General features: G+C 40.8%; 2 protein-coding genes across 7 annotated transcripts in view; one reads left to right on the top strand and one right to left on the bottom strand.

Annotated features, from left to right (window-relative positions):
- The window catches only part of rtkna (rhotekin a), a 74,435-nt gene extending 62,645 nt beyond the window's left edge, over positions 1 to 11,790 (top strand). For 3 of the 6 annotated variants that reach the window (XM_017043228.2, XM_008336808.3, XM_008336807.3), the window contains exons 2-11: positions 71 to 332; positions 1,748 to 1,801; positions 3,233 to 3,350; positions 3,446 to 3,670; positions 3,755 to 3,849; positions 4,926 to 5,032; positions 5,346 to 5,477; positions 6,373 to 6,538; positions 6,933 to 7,037; positions 9,036 to 11,790. In XM_017043228.2, the coding sequence (XP_016898717.1) occupies positions 71 to 332; positions 1,748 to 1,801; positions 3,233 to 3,350; positions 3,446 to 3,670; positions 3,755 to 3,849; positions 4,926 to 5,032; positions 5,346 to 5,477; positions 6,373 to 6,538; positions 6,933 to 7,037; positions 9,036 to 9,772 (2,001 nt within the window). In that variant the 3' untranslated portion in view covers positions 9,773 to 11,790. Of the gene's footprint in view, positions 1 to 70; positions 333 to 1,747; positions 1,802 to 3,232; positions 3,355 to 3,445; positions 3,671 to 3,754; positions 3,850 to 4,925; positions 5,033 to 5,345; positions 5,478 to 6,372; positions 6,539 to 6,932; positions 7,038 to 7,616; positions 7,714 to 9,035 lie in introns of those variants that run through there. The other 3 variants (XM_017043229.2, XM_025053110.1, XM_025053111.1) reach the window with 3 other exon arrangements.
- Positions 11,791 to 12,984: 1,194 nt separating this feature from the next.
- mblac2 (metallo-beta-lactamase domain containing 2) overlaps positions 12,985 to 16,645 on the bottom strand; it is a 7,801-nt gene continuing 4,140 nt past the window's right edge. Inside the window, exons 2-3 of the mRNA XM_008336809.3 lie at positions 14,650 to 14,864; positions 12,985 to 13,664 (exon numbers count right to left, since the gene is read on the bottom strand). Coding sequence (XP_008335031.1) covers positions 13,491 to 13,664; positions 14,650 to 14,864 — 389 coding nt within the window. The 3' untranslated portion in view covers positions 12,985 to 13,490. The remainder of the gene's footprint in view (positions 13,665 to 14,649; positions 14,865 to 16,645) is intronic.

Below are 16,645 nucleotides of genomic sequence, written 5' to 3' on the forward strand. Positions count from 1 at the left end.
AAAGAAATCTGAATCCAATTCTCTCGGATTTTCTCCAATAACTCCCTTCTCCTTCTTTTTTTCTTTATAGGACAGTGACCTCCAGAAAAAGATTGACCATGAGATTCGGATGCGTGATGGAGCCTGCAAGCTGCTGGCTGCCTGCTCCCAGAGAGACCAGGCGCTGGAGGCAGCAAAGAGCCTGCAGACCTGCAGCACTCGTATCTTGGCCTACATGTCTGAGCTGCAGAGGATGAAGGAGGCCCAGGTCATGCAAAAGGTCACACGGAGGTCATCGGATGCCGGGCCGATGGATGACAGAATGCCATGTAAAGGGAAAGTGGCAATTTCAGGTGTGTGGCTTCTTCAAATATGTATGAAGAAAAGGGAACATTCACTTTCTGTCTTTTTAATGGGACTTCCTGGTGGACAAATGCTGAACATTTTTTATTATTATTCATTTAACATTTCAGCTTCCATTTTCTGAACAGAAACCTGTTCTCTTCAATCTCTTCATTTCCTTCTCATCCATTAACGCCTGTAAGAAGTTATAATAATCATTTTAACATATAGTATCTGATTCTTCTTGCTGTAAAAAAAGACATGAGCTAGTGAATAAGGCCTGCCATTGTTCTAAAAATAAATCTGTGGAGTTCCAGGATAAAATAGCATTTATAGTACTGCAGATCGTCGTGGCAGGGGCACTGATATCCCCCTCTGCCTCGTCTCCCTCCTCCTCCACTCTGTTATAAGACGTGCTGGTGGGATTCATCGTCAATGCTGGGCCGACAGCTCCTGTCATAACTAGTTATTTTCTCTGCATGTTGGTTCAGTGATTGTGCTTTTATTACTTCAAATTACTTATAATGAAATGGAAATTCAAATAGCTGTCATTTGGTTTTATTCCTTGAATATTGATTGCACTGTTTCTTACTATGCCTTCATAAAATACCCTGTATTAGAAAAGCTAAATGACTCCATACATCATTCTTATGTTGTAGTGTTACTTTGTTTAACACAAAAAATATGGGTGTTTTAAAGACATGTCACAAGTATATTTTAACAAAATAAACTCAGATGTGTTGAATTTTTTTGTATCAGTTCACACAAAAATTCACACAACTGGAGTAGTTCACATACAGAGTGTCCTCGGTTAAAACTCGAATAAATACCTTTTGCCCTTCATTATGGCTCCTAAGTGTAAGTCAGACTCTTCAGGTTTATGTTCTAGGTTATGTTTATCATTATAATACTTGTGTACATTATATAAGTTCCAAAAATGGAGATACATCACACAGTAGTAATAGAACTCGGACGAAAGACGAGAAACTCTGTATATATGTATTAATCAGAGACACCTAAGTCATTAACTTACCAGCACTGGTCCAATTACTGGTCCAACCAACCAGACACTTTTAGTCCACATATATTTACTTTACCGCCTCAGTTTCCCCAAGACTGAACTCTACACCACAGGAGACCTGATCACCTGAGGGCACCACAGACTGTGGAGTCTTTTAAAAAGCAAAAGTTTTTTTAAATTTTTATTTCTAAAATTGTTTAACATTTAATCATTATTGTTGTTTTAACCCTTATTATTATTATTATTATTATTATTATTATTATTATTATTATTATTATTATTATTATTATTATTATTATTATTATTATTATTATTATTATTATTATTATTATTATTATTATTATTATTATTATTATTACCATCTCTAATCCCCTTCTCTAATCCCCTCACCTCTTGTCTTCACAGATCTCCGTATCCCCCTCATGTGGAAGGACACAGAGTACTTTAAGAACAAAGGAGGTGAGGAAACTTCACTTGAGATACATATGGCTTTACAGCATAATTAAAAAGACCTTTGAATCATTTTTCAGTGGAACAGAAATCATCCTGGTATTTAAGTAAAACCCTAAGATGGGCTTTTTTCAAAATGATGCTGACCCATGAAGTTTCTACTGACCTGTGAAATAATTGTTCCAGCTAAAATTCAAGCTTTGTAGCTCAGCTTAGATCAGTACAGTCTGCTGCAGGCACTCAGACATGAGCAAATCTTTGGCTTCAAACCCCTGACCCAGTGCTCAGTGTGGCTTTTCATCTAGGCTCTGAGAAGCAGCAAAACACAGGTGCTAAACTGGGTCATTATTAGTAGAGCAGAGACAAGTGGAAGAAATTAAATCTAAAAAAAGAAGATTTACTACTATAACTGCAGAGAGGGTCATGAGTTTTTCTGGCATTTCATTGCTGGAAATCTTAAAAAAGCAAATCTATATATTGCCTTTTTTTTAACCCACCTCCTCTTGACAGAGTCAATTTGGTTTGACCTCTGTGCAGCTGCTTTAACAGCTTCGGTGTCCATTCTGTCCACTGGCATTTCAACTGAAATTAATTCCTCATGGCCTGTGCATGTAAATTAAGTTAGGAGACAAGTGGAAGACTCTTAACAAAGCTTAATGAGACCATTAGTCAAGGTCATTAAACACACTGAGATATAAACTATACCAAGGAGGCAAGAAAAAGTAAAGTATGTGTGTGTGTGTGTGTGTGTGTTTTAAATCAGAATCGTATTTGAAGCTCATCCTTGGAAATAGTAGCTTGGAATATAAACTCTTATATGTCCAGGGAAGAGAAAGAAGACCATGTTCCTCTGCTTTTTCTTCCCGGTAACCTTCACATTGTGTGCTATCAAGTAAATATTGCCCCTGAGTTCAAATGTGTAATCGAAGAGAAGGAACACAAAAGAACAAGGATGGTGGAGTGTCCAGTGCCAAGTTATTTATTTTATAGTGATGACACTCCAGGTATTGTTTTGTTCCTATTATGGATGTGATTGTGTTTCGCCTCTCCATAAATTGCTATAGGGGCATTTTTACTAGGCCTATTTATTATCCAGGAGTGCACTTCCATGACTTTGAGTTGTTATCCAGTTCTTACCACCTACAGGAAGTTCAAACTCCAACAGTACTGCACAGAGAATTCTCAACACTTTTAAAACAACTGCAGGTTTAGTCAGAATGGTGCAGTAACCACAGAGGGCTGTAGCCCATAGAAATATCTCAAAAATAAATATCAAATAATTAAGTTAAACGAAATGGAATTTTTAATTCATTTTATAGGAAACCAAAGCTTTTTTACTGGGTGAAACACTGCTTCCGGCAGCTCAGACTCCAGATATTAGTGTTCGTCCCTGAGGTTTTATTTTCTTCTTTTTCTTCTTCTCCATGTTGTCCTCTGCAGAGCTCCATCGATGCGCTGTGTTCTGCCTTCTGCAGCTGGGAGGAGAAATCTTTGACACAGACATGGTGATCGTAGATCGGACACTCACGGACATCTGCTTTGACAATGCCATTGTGTTGTAAGTCTTCAAAATCTGCAACTTCTTTAATTCCATAAAGCCTTTTCCATGTTGATAGAGAATAAAACAAACTGCTGATTATGGTGTCCTCGCAGCAGTGACGCCAGCCCTGGTTTCGAGCTACGTGTTGAACTTTACAGCTGCTGCTCTGAGGATGATTACTCCGCAGGGAGCACGCCAAGGAAGCTGGCCAGCAAATTGAGCTCCTCGCTGGGACGATCATCTGGCAAGAAGCTACGGGCATCCATGGAGCCTGGACCCGTCAGCCCTGTAAGCAACGGGGGAGCCTCTCCTCTCCTGCTGCCAGTTCCCTCTGTACCGTGAGTGTGCTTTGATATAATAATTCACCAAATGCTCGCTCATCTAAATGACTCAACCATGTCTCTCTCCTCTTCTGTCTGCAGAGGCCCAAAGTATCACCTCTTGGCTCACACCACACTGACACTCTCACATGTCCAGGACAGCTTCCGCACACATGACCTTACCATCTCAGGCAACGGTGAGTGGTTGGCTTCAGCATTCCTTCCAAATTCCTTATACTTATAAATTCCCAAACACTTGGGATTTTTTTAATCCTATTTGCACAAGATCAGAACTTGTGTCTACATAGTAGCCTCACAAGCTACAGACAAGACAGGTGTGATGGATTCATTTTAGGAACAAATGTATTAATACAGTATACTGTGGTCTGTTCACCCTCAGTAAGATGATGTGAGTGCTTTTGTAGAATGCTCTGGAAAATAATACCATTGTGACACTTTATAAAAACAACTTAAACCCAGAGCAGCCCCCTAACTCTCACCTTATTTTGTAATTATTTTGTCAGATACCTGCAACCAATAACTGAGGAGAGCTGATAGAGTAAAATCAGAGCTGCGGCCCACTGAGCACAGCGCTGATGTTGATCAAACTGTCCAAACACGTTTTTCTCCATTTCATTTTGTATCCAATTTAGTCAAATAATTATACAATCAGCTCGACCAGGATACAGTTTCATTTCCTACTATTTTCCAGCCATTTTTTTTTTGAAACACTGATTTTCTGTTCTGGCCAACACCCCTGCGCACACAGTCTCACACACTTGTACCCCCACCCACTTATTTTTCCTCATCATTTTCCTTGTATTCTGACAGACAGCCATTGTCAAGGTCACAGTAATAAAGGCCGTGGGCCAGTGAGGTGGCTGTTGAGTAAAGCTGTAATGATGTGGGCTAACAAGGGCCCCGGCCCTCAGACAGACAGGCTAGTGTTTTATTCATTGGCCCTTCAGCCCTTCAGCTGTAAAGTTTCATTGCTAAACTTCATGACACTCCCTGCAGCCGCCACTCTTTAACACCCCACTGTCTTGTTTTGCCCAATCTGGGGGTCACTTTGACATGAGGATAAGGCAAGTGTGTGTGTGTGTGTGTGTGTGTGTGTGTGCGTGTATTTAATAATTGATGTGTATGTCTTAATGTCATGAGGGAATATTCTTTGACATAATTGTTGCCCCTCCATTAATCTCTCTCTCTGTCTCTCTCTCTCTCTCTCTCTCTCAATCTTTCTCTCTCTCTTTCGCTCTTTCTCTCCTCGCAGAAGAGTGTTCCTATTGGCTGCCGCTCTATGGCAGCATGTGCTGCCGCCTCGCAGCTCAGCCTCACTGTATGACCCAGAAGATGATGAGTGGATGTTTAAAGGTCAAGGTAAATGTGTAGCACAGCTCAGGGGACTCTTGGGCTGTTTTACCTCTGCAGAGAAGGTCATTAGCTGGTGGCCATTAGCAGAATTGTGCAAAAACAACACAATCGATCCTCTGGAAACTTGGTGGTAGATTGGGGTGTGGGCACAATGAGAAAAGCTCATGATCTAAAGAAGATGTAATTGAGGGTGTAGAAAGTGGAATATTCAGCTCTATCTGAAAGATAATTCGTGCAGTAATCAGATTTTCAACAATACCTCTCCTCCACACCCTGCTACACTTTCTAATAATATAAGTTTTTTATCTTTGCCTTGCAGCAATGTGGTGCTGACCTTCAGAGTTGGACAAAGGTGTACGCAGTTCTCAAAGGAACCAGTCTTTTCTGTTACCATCGGCAAGAAGATGTGGAGGCCAATGTGGAACCAGCTTTTACAATTGGTATCAACAAGGTCAGAGAAAGAATCACATGGAAGTTCAGAAGAGGGTTTAAAAGGGTTTTTGGATGCACCTAATGTGTTTGTAACAGAAAAAGACTGTGAGTTACTGCTCAGTAGCTGAGTCAAAAAAAAAAAAAAAAAAAAGTTGGTTAATGTTTAAGTAACCACCATGAAAGTGCCCTTCATCAAGGTGTCAGGCTGTCAGCTGACCCTGTGAAGGTGAATATGAGCCAAGAATGAATCTGTAGTAAAGGCTTACGGTGTAACAATAAATATTAAAGCGAAGCTTGAACATTTCTGGACAATATACATTTGGTTTTTATTTCCTTCAGCCATTGTTTCCACTAAAGAACCCATAGTCCACGTCCTTCCAGTAAAACATCAACATTCTCTCGTGTCTGTTCTTCCCCAGTCTCTGACAGACTGACACGATCTCAATCATCTTATAGCCCATGTCTGTGAGTCAGTGCTGTCTGTGTGTGTGGGGTTTTTCCCCCATTCTTTCCACACTGACTCATTGAGTCTTTTGTGGCCTCTGACCCTGAGCACACAGCTGAGCCTTAGCCGCAGCAGTCAGATCAGATCATGTCTATGTGATCCCTTTGTCAGGCATCTGGCTCTGCCTGCAGAGGGAAGGTCATTGGTATGAATAGAACAACATTGCCATCTAGTGGTGATAAAAAAACACCTACACAAACTTAGTTGGACCCATTGTTTATAAATTCTGGAGTGAAATGGTTTGGAAGACGACGGCTAATTATTGTAGCATTATTCTCAGTTCTGGACAGGACTGTTCTGTTATTGATTACGTGTTATAATATAATATTTTAGATTTCCTTTATTTCTGCTTGCAGTGGTTTCCTGTACATTGTATCAGTTCTGTCTCTCTCTCTCTCTCTGTTTCCAGGAGACCAGGATACGAGCGGCAGAGAAAGACCCTCAAAGTAAAGTGCAGAATATCTGCATTAGCAACCAGTATGGAGGAGAGGAGGTCACTCACACTCTGACCACAGACAGTCGAGAGGACACACACCGGTGGATGGAGGCTTTTTGGCAGCATTTCTATGACATGAGTAAGTCACTTCATATGCTTTCATACAGGCATTATGTGAAAGAAATACACTGCCTTAGAATTACACTGCTGTAATCTCAAAGGTAATCATACAAACTCTTCTCTCCAAAATGATTGCAAATTATAACTGTAAGAAAGGTGGTGTGTGATGAAATCGAACAATTTTCTGAGGGGTCGCTGGTGTTATTCGTGAAATAGTTTGTTTAATGAATGAACACAAAATGATCAGTAGAATGATTGGAGTTTTAAGTGACAAAATTTAAAAAAATTAAACTGTTTTGTTGCATTTTAAGTTCTGGATGTTGATGAATGATTTTCTTAAACTGTTGTGGAAGTAGTCTGTGTTATATTTTCTGCAAACCTATTAAATTAATATATTTTTTGCTTGGTCACAGGCCAGTGGAAACAGTGTTGTGACGACTTGATGAAAATTGAACTGCCTTCCCTGAGAAAACCTGCCCCTGCCACACCAAAGCAGGGTTCGCTTTACCACGAAATGGGTGAGTCTTATTCTTGATTCAATAAAGAATAACATTATTTTCAGTCACCTGTATGTATAAAGACAAACACAAAAGGTCCACTGAGAACAGGAGCTCGGTGCCTGCTCTGCACGCATGTGTGATGAATTCCTCCAGTCCATGTCACCTCACACTCACACTCTGCTTTACGTCTGTGTTCTGTAGATAGACTGGTTCTTTTCTGACATGCTGACTTACTCTCTGTCTTCTGTTTCTCTGTCTGAACTTCCCTTGTTTCTCCTGAATCCTTCACTGCTTTGTCCTGTTTTCTTACCATCCGTTTCCTCATAAATTATTCATCATCACTTCCGTATTCTTTCACCTATTATCCTGCTGTATTGTTTCTAACGGATGAATTATCATCATCCTTTACCAAATCCTTTTTTTTCTTGTTTCACTGCACCCGAACATTCATTTCCTTTTTGAACTCTTATAATTTTCTGCCACCGCATCATAACAAACAAACCGACCTCTGCCTGTTGCTCACCCTCCCTTTCCTCTCCACATCTCCTTTCTAACCATGTTCCTCCTTTTCCTTGGTGCTCCTAACTCCCCTGGCAGCTCCTCTTTCCACACCCTCCTGCGAGGGTCTTCTGCTGCAGGATAACGCCGTGTCTGCTGAGATTCGCGCTCTGCTCTCGTCCTATTACAACGACAGGTGAAGTAACAGGAGCAGGGCTTCTCGCTCAATTTTTAAACGTCCGTGCCAGATTGCACATACCGCGAACAGGCTGGACTCAGTGGAGAACACGTTCTGGAGCAAATAAAGCAAGGCCAAACTTTATTTGAAATTCAGCGTCAGTCACCAATCAATAATACTTTGCATTTACTGTTTAAAAGATGAACAACTCATTCAGGACACAGAAAAGAAAAGTCAGGAAAGTCTGAGCAACATGAGAATGAACAAATGGAACTTGGATGTTTCTTGCAAGTTTGTGTTGCATGACCAAATGAAAACAAAATGTTTAAGTGTTTGGTAGGCATGACAACAAGAATTGTTGTTGAATGGTGAGTGTATAGAAATGTGAGGCTGTAAGATTATGTCAGATCTCTGGATTTTGGACCACATCAGAAATATGCAGTAAATTTAGTTAGTTTGTTTTTTTACTCACTGTGTTTTCATCTAGAAATCACATGACAATAATAGTAAAAGGCCTGTGGACAAGGAAAACACCTGATGGTTATATTGATGTTGCCAGAAGTCACACTGACACTGTGACAAAGCTAATGAACTCGTACAGTAGTGCTGGTTGCTGATTGAATGTCTTCATTTAAGGTGAGGGTGAGGGAAAAATTACAAAAATACAGTATGTTTGGATAAGATCATAATAACTAGTATACGTAGCCACACGTGTATTTGTGCAGGTCTTTTTTCAATTTACTGTATAATACTGATAACATTCAGCAGGTGGAGTCAGATGACTCCAGGTATGATTTCCCTTGACACTCTGTGGTGAATCTTGTTAGAATGAGGCCTTTGGTGAAGTTGCCGTGGTGTGTGACCACAACCTGAGGAAGTGCTCACAAAGTTACTGACAAAAAATTGTAACGAACAGCAAAATTAGATAATTAATAAACAGTGGCCATCTCAGCCTTGCAGGTCATTATATCAGGACCAGTTAAGACATAGGCAAATGGACTGTATTGGTTTCGAGAAGACGTCTCATCTCTCATCCAAGAGGTGTCTTTGGTTCCAAAAGACTGCTGGAAAGATCCAGGTATTTTTATTAGCCTTAGAATGGCTGAATACCTGAAATCATGAGTGAGTCATTATAGCAGAACAAAGCAGCTGACCACACCCTGAACCACTGGCAAGAAGTTGCAATACCTGGGTCATAAATGTTTAACAGTTATGGCATAGTATCCTTAAATTACAGATTAAAAAGTATGCAATATGTTGTTTTATTATTTAAAATCCAAGAAGCTTATTCTTCAGTACAAAATATATAAATTATTTATTGTTTGTTTTCCTTCCTGCAGTTATTGAATCCTCTGATGATCTCAGCAGTTCTGTGTCAGACATCCTGGCCCGGAGGTTGCAGGAGCTGGAGCTCCGCAGCCAGTTAGGCACCTCCCCCACATGGATGTCTCTGTTTGAGGAGAACAGCCCTAAAATCGTCGGTCGCCCACGTCCCTGTACTTCTCGCCTGTCTGGCCACAGTCCCTGCACCCCTCATCGTCTGCCCAGGAGCCCTGTGAGCCCTCACCGCTGCGCCCAGATGGGCCTTCTGTCCTCAGACGTGAGTCTGACTTCAGATAGCGACAGCCATTGCAGCACCAGTCTCTGCTCCCACCACTACGGCTGGCCTGAACCTTCGTCAAACTTCCCAATCTTGTCATCTTCGCCCTCCCGTCTCAGACCTCGCACTTTGTCACTGGATGCTAAACTTAGTACGCTGCGAGGGAGGGGGTTGGGAGGAGGGGGCGTAGGAGGAGGAGGAGGAAACTGCCACTGCTCCTGCCAGCCTCCTTCTTCCTCACTTCTGGGCCCTAGTCCCATCTCCTCCCGTTCGCCTCGATTGCAGCACAGCACTCAGACCACGCTGTCCTGCTCCAGCTCCACCTCCAGCAGCAGCAGCTCCAGCAACAGTGAGTGCAGCCACAGCCCTGAGTCGTCTGAGGGGGTCCCCTTCTCAAGGCCTTCCCCGGTGCGACGCAGCCTCAGAAACCTCAGGGCCAGACTTGATCCCCGCAACTGGCTCCAGAGTCAAGTGTGAACTGGTTTCCTGCCAGACAATTCATCCAAACCTAAGGTGAAAGAACCTGTCAGACCATTAGCTGCATGAACCAGACCTCCTACTGGATGATGGACCCTTGAAGACCCTCCTGGGCCAAACTGGAATGTCTACGAGCAAAAAAAAAAACAAAAAAAGAAAAGACAGGTGACAATCACTGCAGTAGTCTTTTGATTTTGCAGGTTTGCCACAATTTCCAAAACTCTATGGGAGGTGCTCACAAAGTTTGTCCTCATGTGGAACTGGATAAGTTTCAATGATCACCTCTTTATTCCCTAGTTTTAGCCACATGAACATTTTCCTCAAGGACATTTCTATTAAAGCACTAGCAGCAGTGTTTTGACTGGACAAGACAGTATTTTTTAACAAAACAATTTGCAGTGTTGATGGTAAGCATGTGGCCAAAAATAATGGTAGCGGAAGAGTTTTCACGTGATCTCTGTGAGTGTGAAGTGGCGAAGTTAACGTTTCCGTTGCCTGAACTGTGATTTTTTCGCCTTCACTTTAATCTGTCTAATTATTCACACAACACACAGTGTCTGTGGTGTATCCTTACATAACTATGCAGTTTTTTCCGACCTGGTTACACATAACAGAGAAAATGATATGGGTGAGACAAGTTTCACCAAATGCAAACTTACTGTACTGGTTTTTACTGTGATCTCTTCAGGGTTGAATCTGTGCTCTGCTATGTTTTTTTCTGTTTACACCTTCACCACAATTCTTAATAAAAACATGCGTCTCCCAGTGAACCAGTTATCAACCAATGTTATATAACAAATATATTAATATTATTGGCATCAAATACATAAACCTATATTACCCCTGCTTCAGAAAAGTTGACTATAAGTGACGCCATCGACACCATTTGCAGCTAATTATATTGTCATCTGTCCAGCAGAAGAAATTGTAGTTGAAACCATCACTTTGAATGTCCATGACAGACAACAACCACAGAACATTTGTGGTTCCCTAGTGTGGTGGTTAGAACACGTGCCTTATACATCTGCCTCACACACGAAAGGTCCTGGGTTTGAGCCCCAGAGGAACCACATACTTAATGGTGCCTGCTGTGGCAGTCTGTGAGTTGCAAGGACTAACATTGTGAATTTCTACAATTTGTTGGATGAAAAAGTGACTGTATGATGAAAAAGTAAAAATCAAATATAAAATTTGGGCATTTTCATAGTAGTGCTTTTATTGTCTTTTTGGGAAAAACATGTCATATTTATATATATAACTTTTCTGAAAAAGGGGTTTTAATATATAAAGCCATAGTTTAATTTGTTCTTAAGCCTCTTCAGTACTCTTCAGTGTGAGTATTCCTGCTTTGACTCCAGAGAAGGTCGTGCAAAAGATCCAAAAAATTCAATTTAATGTGAAAAGCATTGGTGAAACATTATTGATGCAACAATAAGATAATAGATAATAGATAAGTAGAAATGATCTATTACATAGTCCTACCAACTGCTCTAAAAAGTACAAAGAAAAAAAAAACTTTTACGGTACAGTAGGAAGTATAAAGCGTTGCTGCCTTTCACAGAAGTTATTTAAATCAGTGTCAGTGCAGAAAAACCTCTTCTGTCTCTTTCTTGTAACAGGTTTCTCTCAAAACAAACAACCCCCCCCCGAATAAACAGCCTTTTATTACCAAGATTTTAAAATTGTCAAGTGCTGACGAACAGCATTTGTTACTGTAAATTAGTTATTATAAGTTAACAAATAAACCTCTCTTGGATGTTGTTTTTTTTTTTTTTTTTGGTAACGTTATAGATTTGGTTATAAATGCAGCTATATTTACACCTGGTGAGAATAATGTTAACAGGTGATGTGCAGAACGTTAACATTGAATGTTATAACCTTGCAGCTGTTTTCTTTGTTGGCAAACTTTGTATTCTGCATGTACGCTGTTGTGGAAGGACAGGACAAGAGATGATGACATGTGGGAACCTGATGTTGAAATATAACATAAATTATAATAAATGATGTTATTATTTACATCTGTTTGTTGATGAGCTGTTTTTACATGAACCTTAACCAAGTAGACTGTTTTTAATGTGTGAAGGAATATGTTCAATTATGTTTTTTTAATAATTTCTTTGTAAGAACTTTTGCATCTTAAATATGGGCTATAGCATGAACATCCATCCATCCATCCATTTTCATCCGCTTATCCGTTACCGGGTCGCGGGGGCAGCAGTCGCCACCCAAATCACATTGCACCGTACCTAAACCTTCCTGCGGGTGGTGAGTCCACTGGAAGGTACCAACCGCCCTAACCGGGATTCGAACTTGCCCAGGAGGTGAACCCTGGGGTTCCACACCAATGACAGAGACATTGCCTCTGGGCCAAAGCGCCACTAGCATGAACATTTCAGAAAATATTTTAGAAGAAAACAATTGGAGAAAAAAATTGACTTTGGTGAATAAACATATTATAACTTAATCCTTTGTTAATTTAGGACGTGGTGGTTTGAGAGGTAACCCTTGAGTTGACGAAGCCCATTAATGGCATAGAGTCACTAAAAGGCTGCACAAAGCAAACAAAGCATCAATATGATAGGTATCTCTCTTTCTTCACATACTCGCTTATTTACTTCTCTCCTGTTCTCTCTCTCTCTCTTTCTCCCACTCCCCAGGACTCTTCTCTCGCTTTTTATCCTACTCACCAGTTCTTGCTAGCTTCCTCTCTCTCACTCTTACTCTGTCACTGTCTCTCATTGTCTTTAAAAAGAACCTCCTGACTCGTTCTCTAGGTCACCATTAAGAAGCAAGGTAATGACAAAAATCCACCAACTGGAATAGGTGCTCTTAACTGTGAAGCTAAGAGCACCTATTCCATACCCTCTCAACAGAAGCCACTTAGTGTCTGTGGAAATGGGGGCACCATTGTGATGAGTGGTTACAAGTATATTGTTTTGAAAAGATAAAATTAACTTTATAAAATTATATTTTAAGACTATATGGAGCTGATACATTAATAGAGGATATAAATGTGAACAAGTTTCAGTGTACAGTAAAGACTGATCAGATACATCACACTGTCAGAGTCAAGTCAAATCAGAATAATCCTGGATACTTTCAGATAAACCTTGTTTAATCCTCTCTTTTCACCTGCAGGTACTACTCCCCCTGGCTCCCCCCTTGAAGATGTGTCTCCTTGCGTAGCTGAGGTTGGACAAAGACCAAGAACAGCAGGTAGAACGCAGGCTTTATTGACAAGGTTTCGATAGCAAAGCTGTCGATCTGCAAATACTACAAAGCACTCTCACAGACATACAGTAGGAGGTAGTCGACACAGAGTCTTCACTGAGCATCGAAGTATGCATAGAGAAATACTATGGCCAGTGATTGAAACGTCTCGGCTGAAAACCCAGAAGCTCTCTGTTTGTACGTAGTGCAGAGATGCATCCTTTTTGTGCTGTTTTTAACTCAACATCTGCGTAAAGTATAAAAATCAAACATCTATTCATATTTAGATGTACAAAATAAAACCATGTCATCATCAGCATATATAGTTGAACTACTTTATAGCATAATGCTTTACATATCCTTACGTATCCTTTGTAAACAAAAAGATTTTTTTTTTACAAAGTTTGGCAATTCCGTTAATGGTGTTGGAGTACATAAGTAAAAGAATGTTGCAGTGATAAAACTTTTGTATTGTGCACTTCAGTTTGTTCTTCACAACGACCTCTCATTAACAGACACTGCGAGGGTTGAACGCCCGCAGCGCCACACCAGCCAGTGTTCTCCAGGCAAACGTGGAGAACTTTGCAGGGCACGTTCCGGCTCTGGTGATGTACGTGGTAGCCAGTCGATGTAGACGCTTTGCTCCAAAGGTGTTGTAGTGACCAGGAAGGACTTGGTCCACCTGGTGAAGAGGTTTGACAACAATTAAAATTGTACAAGGTGAATGGTCAGACTGTAATGTTAGTCACTTTACAAAATGCCTAATAGGATTTATTTTCTTAACAGAGCCTGTAGCTGCAGTACAGGCTGTCGGCCACAAGTTAAGCAGATTTCCATATTTACTTTTGTTATTATTAGGGCTGTCAGTGGTTCCAAATTTTATTTCAGAATGATCACTGGGGAAGCTGTGGATTTATGTATTAAGTTTTTTTTTTTTGTATATTGCTGGAACAGAAAGATAATTATCTCCACATGATTTTTAAATTATTGTGTTTTGTATCAAATATTTTCAAAGCCTTTTTATATCTGGCTGTTAAAAAAAATGACCGGGCCCTTTATACTGTAGTAATATTTTAATTAGTCCTTTAGTTTTGTGATTTGAGTATAATAATAATTCAAGGTTCTCTCAAGAATTCATCATTTACATTAGTGGCCCTCTTGCTGAGGTGCTGTTGAATGAGATGTCCTCAACATTGACTTCCTACGAATTGAGGGGCGAGTACCGCAGAAACAGAGCTGAAAGCCTCAATTACTTACTCTGAATGACAACATGCAGAAGAAAATACATTTTTTTAGTCACAAAAAAAAAACTGTTTTGCTGCCTTTTAGCCGTTCGACAGAATTTTCCGGCTAGAAATTGAAGCCATTCCTCTCACCATTGTCTAGAGACAAACATCACCAATTTCACCCCACAGCCCACAATAGACTGTTGTTCCACTGCTACTTCCATGACTCATCCAAATACCTTATCTTGTGACTTCAGGTTTTATAATTCAGATTTTCCTGTGATCTGAACTTTAGCAGACAATTCAATCTAACATAAATATGCATAAAATTAGATTCCATGATGCTAAAACATTAAAGCTGATCAATATGTTTGGTAATAAAACCAGTTTCAAGGCAGTAGACAAAACTCAATTCTTTTTCCACTAGTGTGTTGCAGTTACCTCTTCACTGTCCACCAGTCCAACCAATCGCTCGCAGCTGCTGACATAATCACTGACACGGCTGTAGGGCAGCCAGTCAATCATGGCACCATCATACACCACATCTCCACTGAAGAGCAACTTATTGTCTCTGTCGTGAAGGCAAATGCTGCCCCTGGAGTGACCAGGCATGTGGAGCACGGTCAGCTGTCGGTCGCCCAGGTTGATGACATCACCTAGAAGAGAGGAGACAGATTCAGTTGTGTATATTTTAATTTACTACTGTTTGGGAGCCTGTTTTGAAGCTACGTGTAAGTCATTCATTCACACAAACACTGATGTCGTTTAACATCTACATAACAATAAAAATAATATGAGGGCAAATCTGCCAATATTCCGAAATCATGAAACTAAACACTATGCAGCGCTAACATGTTGTACGGAGAGATATTCACTACCATTGTTGTAAAATGTGTTTGAAGATGCTCAAAATAGACTCGGGTCGGGCTGACACTGGCACACGTTTATCGTAACATTTCCATCATAACAAAATGTCAATGTTTTTTCTTAATTGTTTCCAAAAGTCGCCCTGTATCCTCATGATGTCCAGAGTCTTGACATTCGGTTTATAAGTGGTTCCTCGCGCACAGGGCATGACTGTGGCACTCCAGGGTTTTAACTGCACTGCAGCAGTGACTCTGACACAGCAGAACAAGTCCATGTATTTGGCTGGTGCTGCAGAAATTGCACCATACTGTACTATAAATACTTAAATTTCCTGTGTGTAGTTTTTAATACAGGAGTCAACAACAGGAAGTGCACTCACTGCCTGATATTATATTTGTATCAGTCAGGGTTGGCAGAATTAGAGGGTGCCAAAACATGGTCGATTCCTAAGACGTGGCTTTTCACCAAAACAATGACATTATTACACCATACAAAGGTAGCAAGATCAGTCAAGGCCCGGGTTAACAACGACTGCAAACAGTGCTGTTGACCAACAGGGTACTAGTGGAAATTGGACTACTGTTAATTAAAGACAAAGAAGCGGAGGACAATTGATTCAGACAAAAAGAAAAAAGAGGAAGGATAGAAGTGTTGGCCTTAAGTTTGGAACTCTGAATGTAGGTACAATTACAGGGAAAGTGGATGGAGAGAAGAAGAGTAGACAATTTGTGTGTCCAGGAGACGAGGTGGAAGGGCAGCAAGGCTAGAAACAATGGAGAAGGCTACAAACTGTTTTATCATGGTTGAGCTGGGAAGAGAAATGGAGTAGGGGTGATCCTAAAGGAAGAATATGTAAGAAATGTGGTGGAGGAGAAACGAGAGTCAGACAGGTTGATGTGTGTGAAGGTAGAAATAGAAGGAGTGATGATTAATGTTGTTAGTGGTTATGCCCCACAGGTGGGCTGTGAGTTAGAAGAAAAGGAGAAGTTCTGGAAGGAGCTGGATTGGATGATAGAGAGTATCCCCAGGGGAGAGAGAGTGGTGATTGGAGCAGACCTAAATGGTCATGTAGGGGAAGGGGACAGAGGAGACGAGGAAGTGATAGGTAGGTTTGGTGTTAGGGAGAGAAACGTAGAAGGACAGGCAGTGGTAGATTTTGCAAAGAGCATGGAAATGGCTGTGGTAAACATCTATTTCCAAAAGAAAGAGGAACATAGGGTGACTTACAAGAGTGGAGGCAGGTCCACACAGATAGATTATATTCTATGTAGAAGATGTAATCTGAGGGAGATTAGAGACTGTAAGGTGGTGGCAGGTGAGAGTGTAGCCAAACAACATCGGATGGTAGTGTGCAAAATGATGATGGAGGTGACAAAAAGGAAGAGAGTGAAGACAGAGCAGAAGATCAAGTGGTGGAAACTAAGGAAAGAGACATGTTGTGAAGACTTCAGGAAGGAAGAAGGGGCAGTTCTGGGCCGCGGTGAGAAATTCCAAGATGATTGGGAGACTACAGCTGCAGTGATGAGGGAGACAGGTAGGAAGGTGCTAGGTATGTCCTCTGGGCAGAGAA

This window comes from Cynoglossus semilaevis, chromosome Z, assembly GCF_000523025.1.
Source record: "Cynoglossus semilaevis isolate Cse_v1.0 chromosome Z, Cse_v1.0, whole genome shotgun sequence".
NCBI classification, from domain to species: Eukaryota; Metazoa; Chordata; class Actinopteri; order Pleuronectiformes; family Cynoglossidae; genus Cynoglossus; species Cynoglossus semilaevis.